At 42.0% G+C, this 15,552-nt stretch overlaps 1 protein-coding gene across 1 annotated transcript in view; it reads left to right on the top strand.

Annotated features, from left to right (window-relative positions):
* Positions 1 to 5,660: 5,660 nt before the first annotated feature.
* Positions 5,661 to 15,552, top strand: part of tsnare1 (T-SNARE Domain Containing 1) — a 267,379-nt gene continuing 257,487 nt past the window's right edge. Inside the window, exon 1 of the mRNA XM_085366785.1 lies at positions 5,661 to 5,745. Coding sequence (XP_085222911.1) covers positions 5,661 to 5,745 — 85 coding nt within the window. The remainder of the gene's footprint in view (positions 5,746 to 15,552) is intronic.

Below are 15,552 nucleotides of genomic sequence, written 5' to 3'. Positions count from 1 at the left end.
GTGAGAGCAGTGCACTGTTGCTTTAATTTTGCATTATATTTTATATTTATGCAAATATTTGTACAAATGTGAAGGCAGTACTCTCTCTATAAAAGTTCTGATGTTAATGCAGATCAAAATAATTGTGCAGCACTGTTATAATATATATATATATATATATATATATATATATATATATATAAGATTATGTGTGTATTTATATGTATAAAAAGTTAACTATTATGGTTGATAATATCAGCACTTTTTTTTAACAATTTGATCACATCAGCCTTCATATACACACAGACGCACACACACATATTTATACATGCTCACTCACAGTTCCATCTCAGGTTGGCCCTTGCTTGTTTGTGATAAATGTAGCATTTGTGTCCAGGGCGTAGGCTTATTTCTGCTCAGTTGCCTGCTCGGGCTAAGCTAAGCCTTGTGTTGCAGATAATGACAGCTGTGAAAGGAGTAGGGAACTGAATGAAACCAGTGGGGGTGTCGAGTAGCTGCGGATCCAGTCATTCTGCCCTGCCAGGCCTGCATTTACCATCCTTCTGTGTCCTGCAGTGTCACACAGGGGTGCACACCACTCTACCTCACATCTACTCTGTTTACCAGTGTAAGGGCTTATTTTCCTCTAAAAGGAAAGGCTGTCTTCATTCAAAGGAGGCATTTGATGTGCTAGAAAAATCTTTGGAATTTTTGTGTGTTGTGAAATTGCATCAAAGCCACATGTTTACTACAAGAAAATCTTTTTTTTTTCCAAGCACTGATGGAAATTGTAAATTCTTGCAATTCAAGATTATGATATGTGCTATTTTTGTTACATTAGCCTTTATAATTTATGTTTCTTGTAATAATGCATCTCAAGGTCAGGATTTTCACTGTCAACAAGTATGGCGTTATTTTTGTGCCACTATTCTGAGCGCACATAAAACAATTTTGAGCGCACGTAAAAAAGAATTGGTGGTGCAAGTGTTGCATTTTGAGGAGAAATTTATTTTGAGCAAAGAAAACCTAAATTTGATTGAATCTTGAACATAAGAGTGTCCATAAGTGCACGTGGCACCAGGACGCTCTAGGCTGCAGGTCGATGATCGATTTTGTAATCGTATCACCAGACCTGCGACCATATGTTCTGGACACTCGGGTAAAGAGAGGGGCTGAGCTGTCAACTGATCACCACCTGGTGGTGAGTTGGATCAGGTGGCGGGTGAGGACGCTGGACAGACCCGGTGCACCTAAATGCGTAGTGAGGATGTGCTGGGAACGCCTAGCAGAGGCCCCAGTCCGCAAGATCTTTAACGCACACCTCCGGCAGAGCTTCAAAAGCATTCCGAGGGAGACTGGGGACATTGAGTCCGAATGGACCATGTTCAGCATCTCCATTGCTGAAGCTGCCTGTGGGACTTCGGAGACAGCTGACAGGTACCGACAGGCCAAACAGAATGCGGCTCGGCCAGTGGCTGAAGCAAAAACTCGGGTGTGGGAGGAGTTCGGAGAGGCCAACCGTCAGGCGTCTCAGGAGGGGAAAGCGGTGCTGTACCTGCACTGTGTATAGTGCTGGCCCAGCGCTGCTGACTTCGACTGAGAAAATTGTTGGGCGGTGGAAGGAATACCTCCTTATTCCCACTGACACGTCTTCCGAGGAGGAAGCAGAGTGTGGGGATGAGGGGGATGACCCACCAATTTCCGGGGGCGAGGTCACTGAGGCAGTTAAACAGCTCCTTGGTGGCAGAGCCCCCTGGTGTGGATGAGGTCCGCCCCGTCCTGGTCGCGGAACACTGGACCAGCTCTTTATCCTCTCGAGGATACTTGAGGGTGCATGGGAGTTTGCCCAACCAGTCTACATGTGTTTTGTGGACTTGGAGAAGGCATTCGACCGTGTCAATCGGGGTGTCCTGTGGGAGGTGCTGCGGGAGTATGGGGTGTCTGGCCAATTGCTACGGGCCATTCGATCCCTATACAACTGTTGCAAGAGCTTGGTTCGCATTGCCGGTAATAAGTCGGACTCGTTCCTGGTGGGTGATGGGCTCCGCTAGGGCTGCCCTTTGTCACCGATTCTGTTCATAATTTTTATGGACAGGATTTCTAGGCGCAGCCAAGTGGCGGAGGGCTTTCACTTTGGTGGCCTCAGAATCTTGTCTCTGCTTTTCACGGATGATGTGGTTCTGTTGGCTTCATCGGGTGAGGGCCTCCAGTTTGCACTGGAACGGTTCGCAGCTGAGTGTGCCGCAGTGATGCAGACGCTGCACCAGTCCGTCGTGGTGAAGAGAGAGCTGAGTGTAAAAGTGAAACTCTCAATTTACCGGTCGATCTACGTCCCTACCCTCACCTATGGCCACGAGCTGTGGGTAGTGACCGAAAGAACGAGATCGCGGATACAAGCAGCCGAAATGAGCTTCCTCCTAAGGGTGGCTGGCCTCTCCCTTAGAGATAGGGTGAGAAGTTCAGCCATCTGGGAGGGGCTCAGAGTAGAGCCGCTGCTCTTCCACATTTAGTTAACAAAAAATATGGTCAGTCTAAGCAATGAGCTACTTAAACTTTTTTTCTGTAAGTTTACAGTTTTCTTTCTTACAATTTGCTGACAGATTTCTTTCTTTGTCACAGCTTTTTCTTTATCATGTAGAAAAACAGTTAAATATGTAACTTCTTTACACTGACAGAAAGGGGAGTTTCACTGGTTCGGTCCACTTATGTCAAAGTGGGCTGTATGCAGCCCGCGATGTAAAATGAGTTTGATACCCCTGCTATAGGGTCTTTACTTTACAGGATAAATCACCTGAAAGCAACTGCTGTTGTGATTTTACACTATCCGACAAATTTATTAAAAAGCTTTTGCTCCCGAAGATTGCCACATGCTAAAAAAAAATAAATCACCAATTCCTGAGGTGTTTCGCTCAGCATGCTGTTAATGCGGCATCATGTCCATCCAGTCTGTGCTGAGAATCAGCAGCTGTCAGTACATTCTCTCCTATCTTGACAGACTGATGTAGACTTAATTGCAGCTCTGTGCACATAGTTTCAGCTAAACAACAAAACAAGAAACTTAAAGGCAAAAACCTGCTAGAGGGTAAAGGAGTGTTTAGCACCTTATCTAAACTCAGTGGTTTCATACTGTATGTTTAACTTAACAATAGTTTAACAATGGTTGAACCACAATGTTAAAGCCGTTTATACACAGGCTTGTCAAAGAGGCAAAATGATATTTGCACTGTCTCAGTCTGGCTTTATGACAACTTCATTCCTTGTGCAAATGTGTCTGTATAAATGATTATTTATCAATAAGAGAACAGAAGCAGCTCTTGGCCTCACTTTTAACCACAGTGATGATGATGTGACAGACTGCTGGGATTCTGAGGACAGGGCAGGCTCTGGTGACATCGCCAGGGATGATGCCATCATGTGCATGAGTAATAGCACAGCAATGATTTTTAAGTTTCACCACCACTCTGACCTCAATTTCTACTTGTCTGAGAAGCCAACTGAACCAAGTGGGGGATTTATATTTCCACTCATTGGTGGAAGGGTGAGGTTTATTCAGATTTGTGTGAATGCGAATGTGCATCCATCCACATTACATGCAGACAGAAATGGTGCATGTCCACACTTCATAAGGGATGTGTGTCACAGTCACTGGGCTTGAAATCAAGCAGAGTGAAGATTGTTTATGGACTGCCAAAAGTAATTAATCTCCCTTCTCAATGAAAATTAATCGGATTAAACCTTCTCGTGGCCCAGTGAATCTGTATCTGTCCCACTTTGCTCTCATTATGCCAGTCCTATAGGTCCGATTCACTGGCTTCATCACAACAATGGGCAGCTCAGTGACTCCAGTGTGTAATCATATTCTCCTGCTTGTCTGAATGCTTGTCTTTCACGGTCAGAGAAGGAGTTTTGGCCCTTTGACCAGTATCACATTCTGACCTTTGGTAGGCATGCTGAAGCAGTCAGAGAGATTTGTTGATTTCAGCGTCATCTGTGTGACTCTGGCCGCTGGTGAAACACATGTTCGCATGATTCTTTGACCTTTTCTGTAGCATTCAGAGAAGTATTCTCTGCCCACTACTCTTTTACTTTTCTAAGTGGGCTATGGGTTAACATCCTAACGACACTGAAATACTTATGTTTTTAGTCCTTGCATGTTAGAAGGATTAAGCTGCTCCAGTTCCTTTAAAATGTACTACCTACATATAACCAACAGTGCTCTTTCAAGTAAAGGAATTTGATGATAAGGTAAGAAAGATAATATTCACAAATTAGCTGTAATTGTCACTACAAGAGTCCAGCATTTCTGCCATAGTATGAAACAAGACAATTCATGAAATAAAATGTTCATTCCAGTGGCAACACACACATTTGAGTATAAAGCCACTGGTAGCAGGTACACAATTTTATAAACGGCTCAAATACATCATCCAATGATTTTTTGCTATTATAAATCAATCCACATTGGCTATTAAAAAAAATCTGTACATCAATGGAGCATGTTGCCATGTCTCTGCTGTAAAGATTGATAGGCTTGCCATCTTATGACCTTATTTCAAGCTGTAGGAACAATGTAAAGGCAGATATACGGCAGAATAGAGCATTTTATAGGAATCTAAGCAATGGATGAAGTGTATAAGTCTATAACATCACAGAGTTGAGTTGTACACAGGCAATGAGAAAGACATTTCCACTAAAGGTCTAGAGTTAGCCACTCCAAATTGCTGCGAGCCATATGGAAGGGAGAGGGGGCCACAACTGTGGAATAAGCAAACATGAAGTAGCAATGTGATACAACGTCCTGACATGCTATAGTTACCCAAAATTCATGTTAAAGACTAAATATTAATTAGGAACATGAATAACATGAAGCAATGTTAAGATACTATCATTTGGTGATGTGATTTCCATTTGACCTGAATAAATAAAGTCCTTGTGTTCTTGTGTTTTCTTTGCCTTCAAATGGTTTCTTTACAGAAAGTGAGTCATTGCTCTATTTACAGTTGTACTCACTATAAATTTCTACCTTTAACATAAGCAGGAGTCTTTCCTTGCAGTTCTGTTGCTTGAATCAGTGCAGTCTAGACCTGCCTTGAGTCGCAAAGTACTATTCTATGAGAGTTTGGCTGGTAACAGTTTAAGCAGCCCTACTTCAGCTATCTCTACAACACAGACATAGGCACGTTGGATATACTGAGCTGTTGTTTCTTCAAATTTCAATCAGTTGTAGAATGTTTTCATACTAGGATAGATATGAGCATTACTTTGACACGCAAAACCTTATTTTTAATCCATCGACTACATTGGTATTGTACAATTATGGATGCTACTGCTAACTGCGGATGCTGCAAGTATGTTGTATGTGCCCTTATGTTTTTTTGCATTCTTTATAGTAAGAACTATCCCATATTCAGCAACAGTCACATCGCTGGTTCTCGACAGAGATCAGAAAATAACTCTAGTAGGAATTTTTCTCTTATGATTCCATCTGTACATGGTTTACATCTACAAATACATCATACAACCCATGTGTACTTTGTCACCTACTGTCAGTTCTCGGAGTGCATTTCATTTTACACTAGAAGAAGACCAAAGTGGAAATAAATTACGTTCTTTCGTTTGATTCAGGTTATTGTTTCCTCCCCAGTTGTGTGCAGCTGACACTTCAGCAACCATCAGGCAGGATGTCATATGGTTCCATTGACAGCGGCTCCTTTGGCAGTCGTAACCCATTTGGAGGTCCTATGAGGCAGGGCTACCAGCCAGTAGGTAAGAACAGAAAAATGCTATTTTACGATGCCATTTAAGATATTCTACATGTACATGTTCATAACAATATGGCGATGGTTTAATTTGTCGTAAACCTAAAGTTTAATGCTTTATGTTATTAGACAGGAAGGGTCTTGACAATTATTGAAAGAAGTAATAAATAAATAAATAAATACTCAGTGGTGCCATTGCTTTTTTGTAAATCATCAGGTTACAATTTTTATCATTTTAATTAATTTGAATACATGTCCAGGATACCGCTGCAGGTATTTTAGCATGTAGGTGGCATTTACCAAAAAGCCCTGCTTGAACAGCAGGGCTTTTTGAAGAATTGTTACTGAGTGTAACAATTCTTCAAATCTATAGTTGAGTTCAATACCTTGTTCTTGGGCCAAAGTTTCAGTTTACAGATCAGTGATTCCTGAGATTAGGGACAAAAAAGGTTTTAATTTTCTAAAATATATTTTTTGATTTTTCAAAAACATATTTACATATAATTGTTACACAAAGTTTTGGCTGTCTCACCATGTTTTGGTACAATCTCCCAGGTGTAACATTTTTTAATAATTTGTGTTTTTCCTGGAGAAGTGCAAGGTTTTTGTCAACACCGTCAGACACAAAGAAATGCAAAAATATATATTTTAAATTAAGTTGTTTCAGCTCTTTTGACTATTAGCAGCTTCTCTATTCTATTGTTTATGCACATATGTTTTCAAAGTAATTATACCACATTTAAAATTAAGATTGTTTTGGCTTTTTATTATTAGAGTTACAGTCATACATATTTTCAGAAGCTTGTATTTAATCTGTATAAGAAACAGTCATATTAAGCAGCAAATTACACATTTATTGAGAAAATTACGTATTTTTATTGGAAGATCATGAGAGAGGAAACTATATGGTTCTCCAAAAGAGAAAAATAAACAAAAACTCTATATTATGGAGTTGACAAGGTCTGACGGTGGTGACACTCTAGTACATAGGTGTCAAACTCTGGCCCGCAGGCCAAATTTGGCCCGAAGCCTAATTACATTTGGCCCGCGAAGCCACACCAAATTACTATCAGAGCTGGTCTACTGGTATTATACAGCTAATATATATATTGTTTAGTATTAAGCTTTGCTTGTTCCATATTCAGTTTTTCACCAAAACGTGTTTGAGTCCATAAGAAAAGATTCATTCTTATATCTGGAGGAATAAATATATTTCAATAAATATTAAGGTTAGCCTGCGAGTTTGTTCCAGTTTTGAATTTTGGCCCACTGTGTATTTGAGTTTGACACCCCTGCTCTAGTAGAAAACAAGATATTATTTCTTTCAAAATGACAATTAAACCTTAACAACCTTTGTAATATCACAAGACACATCATAACAATTCTGTTTTTGCACATGTCAAGTTCTACATCTTAATAGTTCACCAGCAAGTAGCTGCCTACTACTCCTTGATTCCTAAAGTTCTCTGTGGTTGTGTGTTTAGACCCTGCTGGACTTTCTCTCCTTTTGTCTCTCTGTGCTTGTTTCCAAAACCTTCTCTTCTGACTTTTTTCTCTTCCTTTCAGATCACTGGTGTTCTTTATTTTTCCCTCTTTCACTCTATATCTTTCCCTTTCCTTTATGAGAAACTCTTTCTTCAACTCAGGCTGGCTGTTAATTTTTTCTCTCCTTCTTTTTTGATCATCCCTGTTCCTTCTCCTTCGTTGCTCTACTGACAGGTTCCCCTTTGCTATTCTAGCCTGAAATGTACCATTTTGTAATTACTATAATTTTTCTGAACCTTATGCTTTTTCACAGATTAAGGATGAATATTCACAACACAATTATGCATTAAGCAATAGAAATGCTATCCGGCCATTAAGTTTGATGTCATTAGCCATTTCCAGGTCCAAACTCTGCTGCAGGATCCCAAAGTCAAAGGAACTCTGCAGCATCACTGAGAGTTACAAACTGTCTAAATTCTTTCATCTTTGATAAAATGATCAGTGCAGCTGCTTTACCAGGTGTAACATCCAGGCATCCATGAAAACAGAATATATGACATTTAACAGAGTTAAAGTTAGATTGCTTGTTTCCACCTAAACATGATGACTATCACAACGTTTCCCAACCAGAAGCCGTGGGTGGATAAAACCATCCGCGACGCTCTGAGATCCCGCACCGCTGCCTACAACACGGGACTCATGACGGGGGACATGGACCCGTACAAAGCCGCGTCATATAACGTGCGGAGGGCGGTGAAAGAGGCGAAGCAGTGCTACGGGAGGAAACTAGAGTCACAACTCCAACAGAGTGACTCTAGGAGCCTGTGGCGGGGACTAAGGACAATAACGGACTATAAAGCACCAACAACCGGTATGACGAACGCGGCCGTGACTCTGGCAGACGAGCTGAACACTTTCTATGCTCGCTTCGAGGCTGCAGCTAAGGACTCCAACAATGCTAGTGTTAGCGGCGCTAACGGCTGCAGACAGGAAGATACTGCCAGCACCGGAAACGTGCTCGTCATCTCCGAGCATGAAGTAAGGAGAGCCTTCAAGAGAGTGAACACCAGGAAAGCAGCAGGACCAGACGGCATCCCAGGTCGTATCCTAAGAGACTGCGCATACCAGCTAGCTCCTGTGTTCACTGAGATATTCAACATCTCTCTATCTCAGTCGGTGATCCCCACATGCTTCAAAGAGTCCATCATTGTTCCTGTCCCGAAGAAACCCCATCCTGCTTCTCTCAATGACTATCGCCCTGTAGCCCTCACCTCAGTAGTGATGAAGTGCTTTGAACGCCTGGTCAGAGACTTCATCATTTCTTCACTACCAGACACACTGGACCCACTACAGTTTGCTTACCGTCCAAATCGTTCCACAGACGATGCCATCTCTCATCTCCTCCACACATCACTCACTCACTTGGACACTAGAAGGGGGAATTATGTTAAAATGCTCTTCATAGACTACAGCTCTGCATTTAACACCATAATTCCCTCCACACTCACCACCAAGCTGGAGCATCTGGGACTCAGCTCATCTATGTGTCTGTGGATCTCCAACTTCCTAACTGGCAGACCACAGGCAGTAAGGATGGGCGGACATGTCTCAGCCTCCACCACTCTCAGCACTGGAGCCCCCCAGGGGTGTGTTCTGAGCCCCCTGCTGTACTCTTTGTACACATATGACTGTGTGGCCACTACCAGCTCCACCACCATCATCAAGTTTGCTGACGACACCGTCGTGGTGGGCCTGATCTCTGATAACAACGAGACGGCCTACCTGAAGGAGATTAGGAATCTGGAGAACTGGTGCCAGAGGAACAACCTCCTTCTAAACGTCAGTAAGACAAAGGAGCTGATAGTGGACTTCAGCACTAAGCAGGAGAGGAACTACCAGACCCCTGTCATCAACGAGTGCCCAGTGGAGAGAGTGGACAGCTTCAAATACCTCGGAGTTCACATCACGCAGGACCTGTCATGGTCCTGTCACATCAACACCGTGGTGAAAAAGGCCCGTCAGCGTCTCTACCACCTCAGACGCTTGAGAGACTTCCAACTGCCCTCCAAGGTGCTCAGGAACTTTTACTCGTGCACCATAGAGAGCATCCTGGCGGGAAACATCTTAACCTGGTTCGGGAACAGCACCATGCAGGACAGACGAGCTCTACAGAGGGTTGTGCGGTCAGCTGAGCGCACCATCCGCTCCGAGCTCCCTGACCTGCACTCAATCTACAGCAGGCGGTGCTGGACCAAGGCCAGGAAGATCGTGAAGGACCTCAGCCATCCCAACAACAGACTGTTCTCTCTGTTGAGGTCAGGAAAGCGATTCCGCTCCCTGAAGACCAACACAGAGAGACTGAGGAGGAGCTTCTTCCCGCAAGCGATACGGTCTCTCAATCACACCACCACACAGTACTGACCCACACTGGACATTCTGGACATTGTTTCACTTCATTACTTAAATCACGCTGCTGTTATTGTGTATATATTTATTTATATTTCTTCATACATTCTTATATAGTTCTATATTGTGTATTTTGTTGTACAGTTATTTTATTTTCAACTTTAATTTATATATTTTATCTTATTCTCCCAGTTAAATTTACCCTTCATTCTAATTTGTGTTGTACAGTTATTTCATTTTTAACCTTAATTTATATTTTATTCCTTCCTAGTTAAATTTACCCTTTTTAATTTTTCATATTTATTTCCTATCTTATTCATAGCCTTTTCCTTTTTTGTTTTCTTTAGGTCACGAGCAGTTGTCCAAGCATTTCACTACATATCGTACTGTGTATGACTGTGTACGTGACAAATAAAATTTGAATTTGAATTTGATAAACACAGTGAAGCTGGAGGATGAATGCTAACTGTTTTCCACTTGATAAAGGTTAACGTGAGGGTTCCCGATGGTTAGGCCAACAGTGATCACTGGCTGTTTTTAGGGGCTTGTTCAGATGTAATAGAACAAGATAAAAAGCATTAAAACATTTTAACAGCACAACAGGCTTAATAAACACAGAGTAGTTTGGGCCCGGAAGCAGGATTCATACATCATCACTTAAAGAACAGCTCTCGGGGCACAGCTAGCTCAGTAGATGCCACATGATCGAAAGGTTGGGCGTTCAAATCCAACGAACAGCGGCTATCCTGGATTGGTAGCTGCCCACTGCATCACTGAGTGAATGGGTTAAATGCAGAGGACTAAGCATTTTCCTACAGGATTAATAAAGTATACATAAACAATGAGATTCAAGATAAGGCAAATTTGATAATATTTGACACATCTGTGAAGCAGAAATATCAGTAAAATACACAAGAAGAAATATGACCGAAATATTAGTAAAAATAACGTGAATAGGACACTTTTGTGACATTTGTCAACACCATTAGAAAAAGGGTCAACACCGTCAGACAAAAATCCTGATGGTGTTGACAAAATACCCTACTTTCTCTCATAACACATGTTTTTCTGACAGAAGCCATCTTGTTTTTCATCATTTGCTTATGGCCTCTACAATGTACCTAAATTAAGCTCTTTTTACAAAAAAGAAAAATTAAATAGTTTTATCAGAAAGGTGTGCAATAAATGAAATAAAAACAAACAAATTATCACAGCAGTGACCTCATGGCATGTGTATCAAACAGGAAGTGGTAAAGGGTGTAAGCTACCCACAATAATTCCTGATTTTTTGTACTTTTAAAACAATCTGATGGTGTTGACAAAAACTCTGGACACGATTTTAATCACTTAAAAATATTTAAAAATAAAATTTCAATTGCATATTTTGATATTATAAAAGTAATGTAAAATTAAACATCATGGCTCTCGTCACTAAGTATTTAAGTCAATACCTTATAATTTTTTTTTCTGTATTTTAATATTATCACACCTGCTTCTGGACAATGGATTTTTAAGGTACTGGTAATGTATTGTACCATTTAAAATAAATCTATATGTATAAAAAATGGGTTAACACGTATGCATATTTTTAACCACAAAATTGGGTTTTATCTCCCGGACATGTTTTGTCCCTTATCTCAAGAACCACTGAGTTGATTTAAAATTTGAATGCTGAATGGGGGGAAAAAATGCACTTGTTAATATTTTATTACAAGGCTCATCATCTGTTTAATGATAAGCAAAAAATAAACCACCCATTATATTGTTCCATTATTGTATTACAGCAGTCCCCAACCTTTTTCGCGCCACGGACCGGTTTATGCCCGACAATATTTTCATGGACCGGCCTTTAACGTGTCGCGGATAAATACAACAAAATAAAACTAGTACCGGTACTGTCACGGTCCGGGGCAGCGGCCGTGTGGAGAGTGGAAGGAGGACTCAAAACGCAGCACTTATTCAGGTGTGAGGGTGATTTATTGATAATATCAAATATAAAGTGGGGATGGTAAAACAGAACTAAGGATGAACTAACTGGGAGAAACTACACAAAGAAATAGCAAACCAGAGCATGAAGGGAGAACAGCAGGGAGAACAGCAGGGAGAGCACGCAGGGGATTACACCAGGTATGAACACAGACAACGCGACCAGGAGCAGAGGAAATCACACACTATAAGTACACGAAGAGACACTGGGAAATCACACACAGGTGGGGGAAACAGCTGGACCTGATTAACCTGACGAGACAGGGGAACACTAACACCAGGGACCAACAGAGGGAGCACAAACCCAGAACCCAGTGTCTAAAATCCCAAACACAAACCATCCCAAAACAGCCATGAATAATAATGAAAGTAATAACAATAAGGGACACAAACACAAAGTCACTCAGTCATGGCCGCAGGACCATGACAGGTACCGAAAAAAAGAAAATTTATTCATAACACACGTGAAAAGGCCCAGGAAAACCGAGTAAATGATAAAAACGATAACAAAATAACGCTGAAAACCGATAAAAACCCTGAAAACTATACATTTCACACCTGAGCCTCAACTCTCGCGGCCCGGTACCAAACGACTCACGGTCCAGTACCAGTCCGAGGCCCGGGGGTTGGGGACCGCTGTTGTATTATATTTCCATTTCGTTCTTTACCTGAAAAACCTTTTTCCATCTTTCAGTTTTCATCAGACTAGCATGCTTAATCAACAGCTCTACATGGCTCACCATATGGAAAGATGAAATTTCAGAATGGCAAACATTTCCATTTTCAAATTTCCAGGTAGAATAGCTTTCTGTGAGTAAGGCCTTATAACACATGACATTTTGTTACAAACCGTGATGGCTTTATATTGCGATGCCACCGTCAGGTCGTTCTAAACTAGGTGTGGGCAACATCTGTGTCACACTAAGAGAATTTGTTTTCTTTCTTTTATTTAACTTTATTACATTTGTGGAACTTCTGTTTGGTGAACTTGAAATTGCTTACTTGAAGCAGTCTATTTAAATGTCATTATGTCTGATTTTGAAATATCCACAGTGGAGTTCAGATGTTCATCCATCAGTTGGGATCTCTAAGGTGTTGTAGTTTATCACAGAGAAGCTTTATTCACCTATAAAAATCTGATGGGCTGTGTCTTGCAGCAGCACCACAGACGCTTTAAAAGAATTTGACTCACGATGAATATATAAAGCTGTCGTTATTTGTTTTTTGGGCAGTTTGCTTTGTTTTCCTTTTATGACATTGCAGGTCAGGTTGAAACACCTGAGAGGAAAAGTCAGTGTGTTGCCCAAACCTACTGTGTCTTATCCTGCTTACTGTAGCCTTTGGGTCTGATAGCTTTTAGAGCAGTGTAAAAATTGTGAAAAAAGTATAATAACTAAGTTTTAGGGTATAATAAACCCAATAATTTAAGCTGACAAAATAACCCATTACTATTTTTACGTGAAAATCATGTAATTTCACATTACATCTATACCATTACAGTATAAATCACCTTAAAGCAACTGCTATCGTACACACACACACACACACACACACATATATATATATATATATATATATATATATATATATATATATATATATATATATAAAAGAGCCTTCATCAGGAACTCAATGGGGATGTGGCGTACAACACTAGAGGCCAACTCCAAGCCCATAGCACAAGTCACCATCAAGTGCGGGATCTACCAAGGAGATGCTCTGTCCCCACTGCTGTTCTGCATAGGCCTGAACCCCCTCAGTGAGATCATTAACAAGGCTGGCTACGGATACCGACTACGGAACGGAGCAGTTGTCAGCCACCTCCTGTACATGGATGACATCAAGCTGTATGCCAAGAGTGAACGAGACATCGATTCACTGATCCACACTACCAGGCTATACAGCAATGACATTGGAATGTCGTTCGGACTGGAGAAGTGTAGTCGGATGGTAACAAAGAGAGGGAAGGTAGTCAGAACTGAGGGGATTGAACTACCAGAAGGCAACATTGCAGACATAGAGGACAGTTACAAGTACCTGGGGATCCCGCAGGCGAATGGGAACCATGAAGAGGCCGCTAGAAAAGCTGCAACCACCAAGTACCTGCAGAGGGTCAGGCAAGTCCTGAGGAGTCAGCTGAATGGTAAGAACAAGATCCGGGCCATCAACACATACGCCCTGCCCGTGATCAGGTACCCTGCTGGGGTAATAGGCTGGCCAAAGGAGGAGATAGAAGCCACTGACATAAAGACAAGAAAGCTCCTTACCATGCATGGAGGGTTTCACCCCAAGTCCAGCACCCTGAGGCTGTACGCTAAGCGGAAGGAAGGGGGCCGGGGACTGGTGAGTGTCAGCACAACAGTCCAGGATGAGACAACGAACATCCAAGAATACATTGGGAAGATGGCCCCAACTGACCGAGTGCTCAGTGAATACCTCAGGCAGCAGAAACCCAAGAAAGAGGAGGGAGACGAGGAACCATCATGGAAGGACAGGCCCCTGCACGGTATGTACCACCGGCAGATAGAGGAGGTGGCTGATATCCAGAAATCCTACCAGTGGCTGGACAAAGCTGGACTGAAAGACAGCACAGAGGCACTAATCATGGCAGCACAAGAACAAGCTCTGAGCACAAGATCCATAGAGGCTGGGGTCTATCACACCAGGCAAGACCCCAGGTGCAGGCTGTGTAAAGATGCCCCAGAGACAATCCAGCACATAACAGCAGGGTGCAAGATGCTAGCAGGCAAGGCATACATGGAACGCCATAACCAAGTGGCCGGCATAGTGTACAGGAACATCTGTGCCGAGTATAACCTGGAAGTCCTGAGGTCAAAATGGGAGATGCCCCCAAGGGTGGTGGAGAATGACCGAGCTAAGATCCTGTGGGACTTCCAGATACAGACGGACAAAATGGTGGTGGCTAACCAACCGGACATAGTGGTGGTAGACAAACAGAAGAAGACGGCCGTAGTGATCGATGTAGTGGTTCCGAATGACAGCAATATGAGGAAGAAGGAACACGAGAAGCTGGAGAAATACCAAGGGCTCAGAGAAGAGCTCGAGAGGATGTGGAGGGTGAAGGTAACGGTGGTCCCCGTGGTAATCGGAGCACTAGGTGCGGTGACTCCCAAGCTAGGCGAGTGGCTCCAGCAGATCCCGGGAACAACATCGGAGATCTCTGTCCAGAAGAGCGCGGTCCTGGGAACAGCTAAGATACTGCGCAGGACCCTCAAGCTCCCAGGCCTCTGGTAGAGGACCCGAGCTTGAAGGATAAACCGCCCGCAGGGGCGTGCTGGGTGTGTTTTATATATACATACATACACGTATGGGTTCTCAGGCCTCAGACAGTTAAATTAGGATTAATAAATGGCATCTGGCTGTAGGAAACACAGAAGACATATTAGAAGGTCTGCTGAAAAATGAAAATCAGACCACAAGGATAAGAATCTTTTATGTTAAACTGACAGTAAAAAGCAGAAGTGCTCACTGTAAGGCATGCTATTAAAATCACTTGCATGTCAACACTGTGGCTTTATGAAAGTTTGCATGAATTTTAGAAGTCACCCACGTTCCTACTCATAAAAGCAGGTAATCAGAGTCAGGTGTTGCAGTCATCACAACACATTTGTTATTCATAAAGAAATGAATAATTCAAGCAATCAACTCTACATGTACATGAGTAAAAACACACACAAATACAACGACTGCATGAGAAAAAAAACACAAGTAAATGGCTGTATGAAGTATGATTGGCAATTTTTTGGTTTGACGATAAATAAATCTGTAAGAACTCTCCAGTTCATCCTTTTATATGCATTTATGTATGTTTGTTGATATTATGATGGAAAAATGTATCCCTTTTAGAGGCAGATATGCAAATCAAAGGAATGGAAACCACTTTTCCATACAGCCATGATACCCACCCACTTATCTT

This window comes from Diplotaxodon limnothrissa, linkage group LG11, assembly GCF_057381915.1.
Source record: "Diplotaxodon limnothrissa isolate DT_005_m linkage group LG11, D_limnothrissa_male_GT1.1, whole genome shotgun sequence".
NCBI lineage: Eukaryota > Metazoa > Chordata > Actinopteri > Cichliformes > Cichlidae > Diplotaxodon > Diplotaxodon limnothrissa.
Note: the sequence above shows the minus strand (reverse complement) of the source record. Positions and strands in the feature narration are given on the sequence as shown.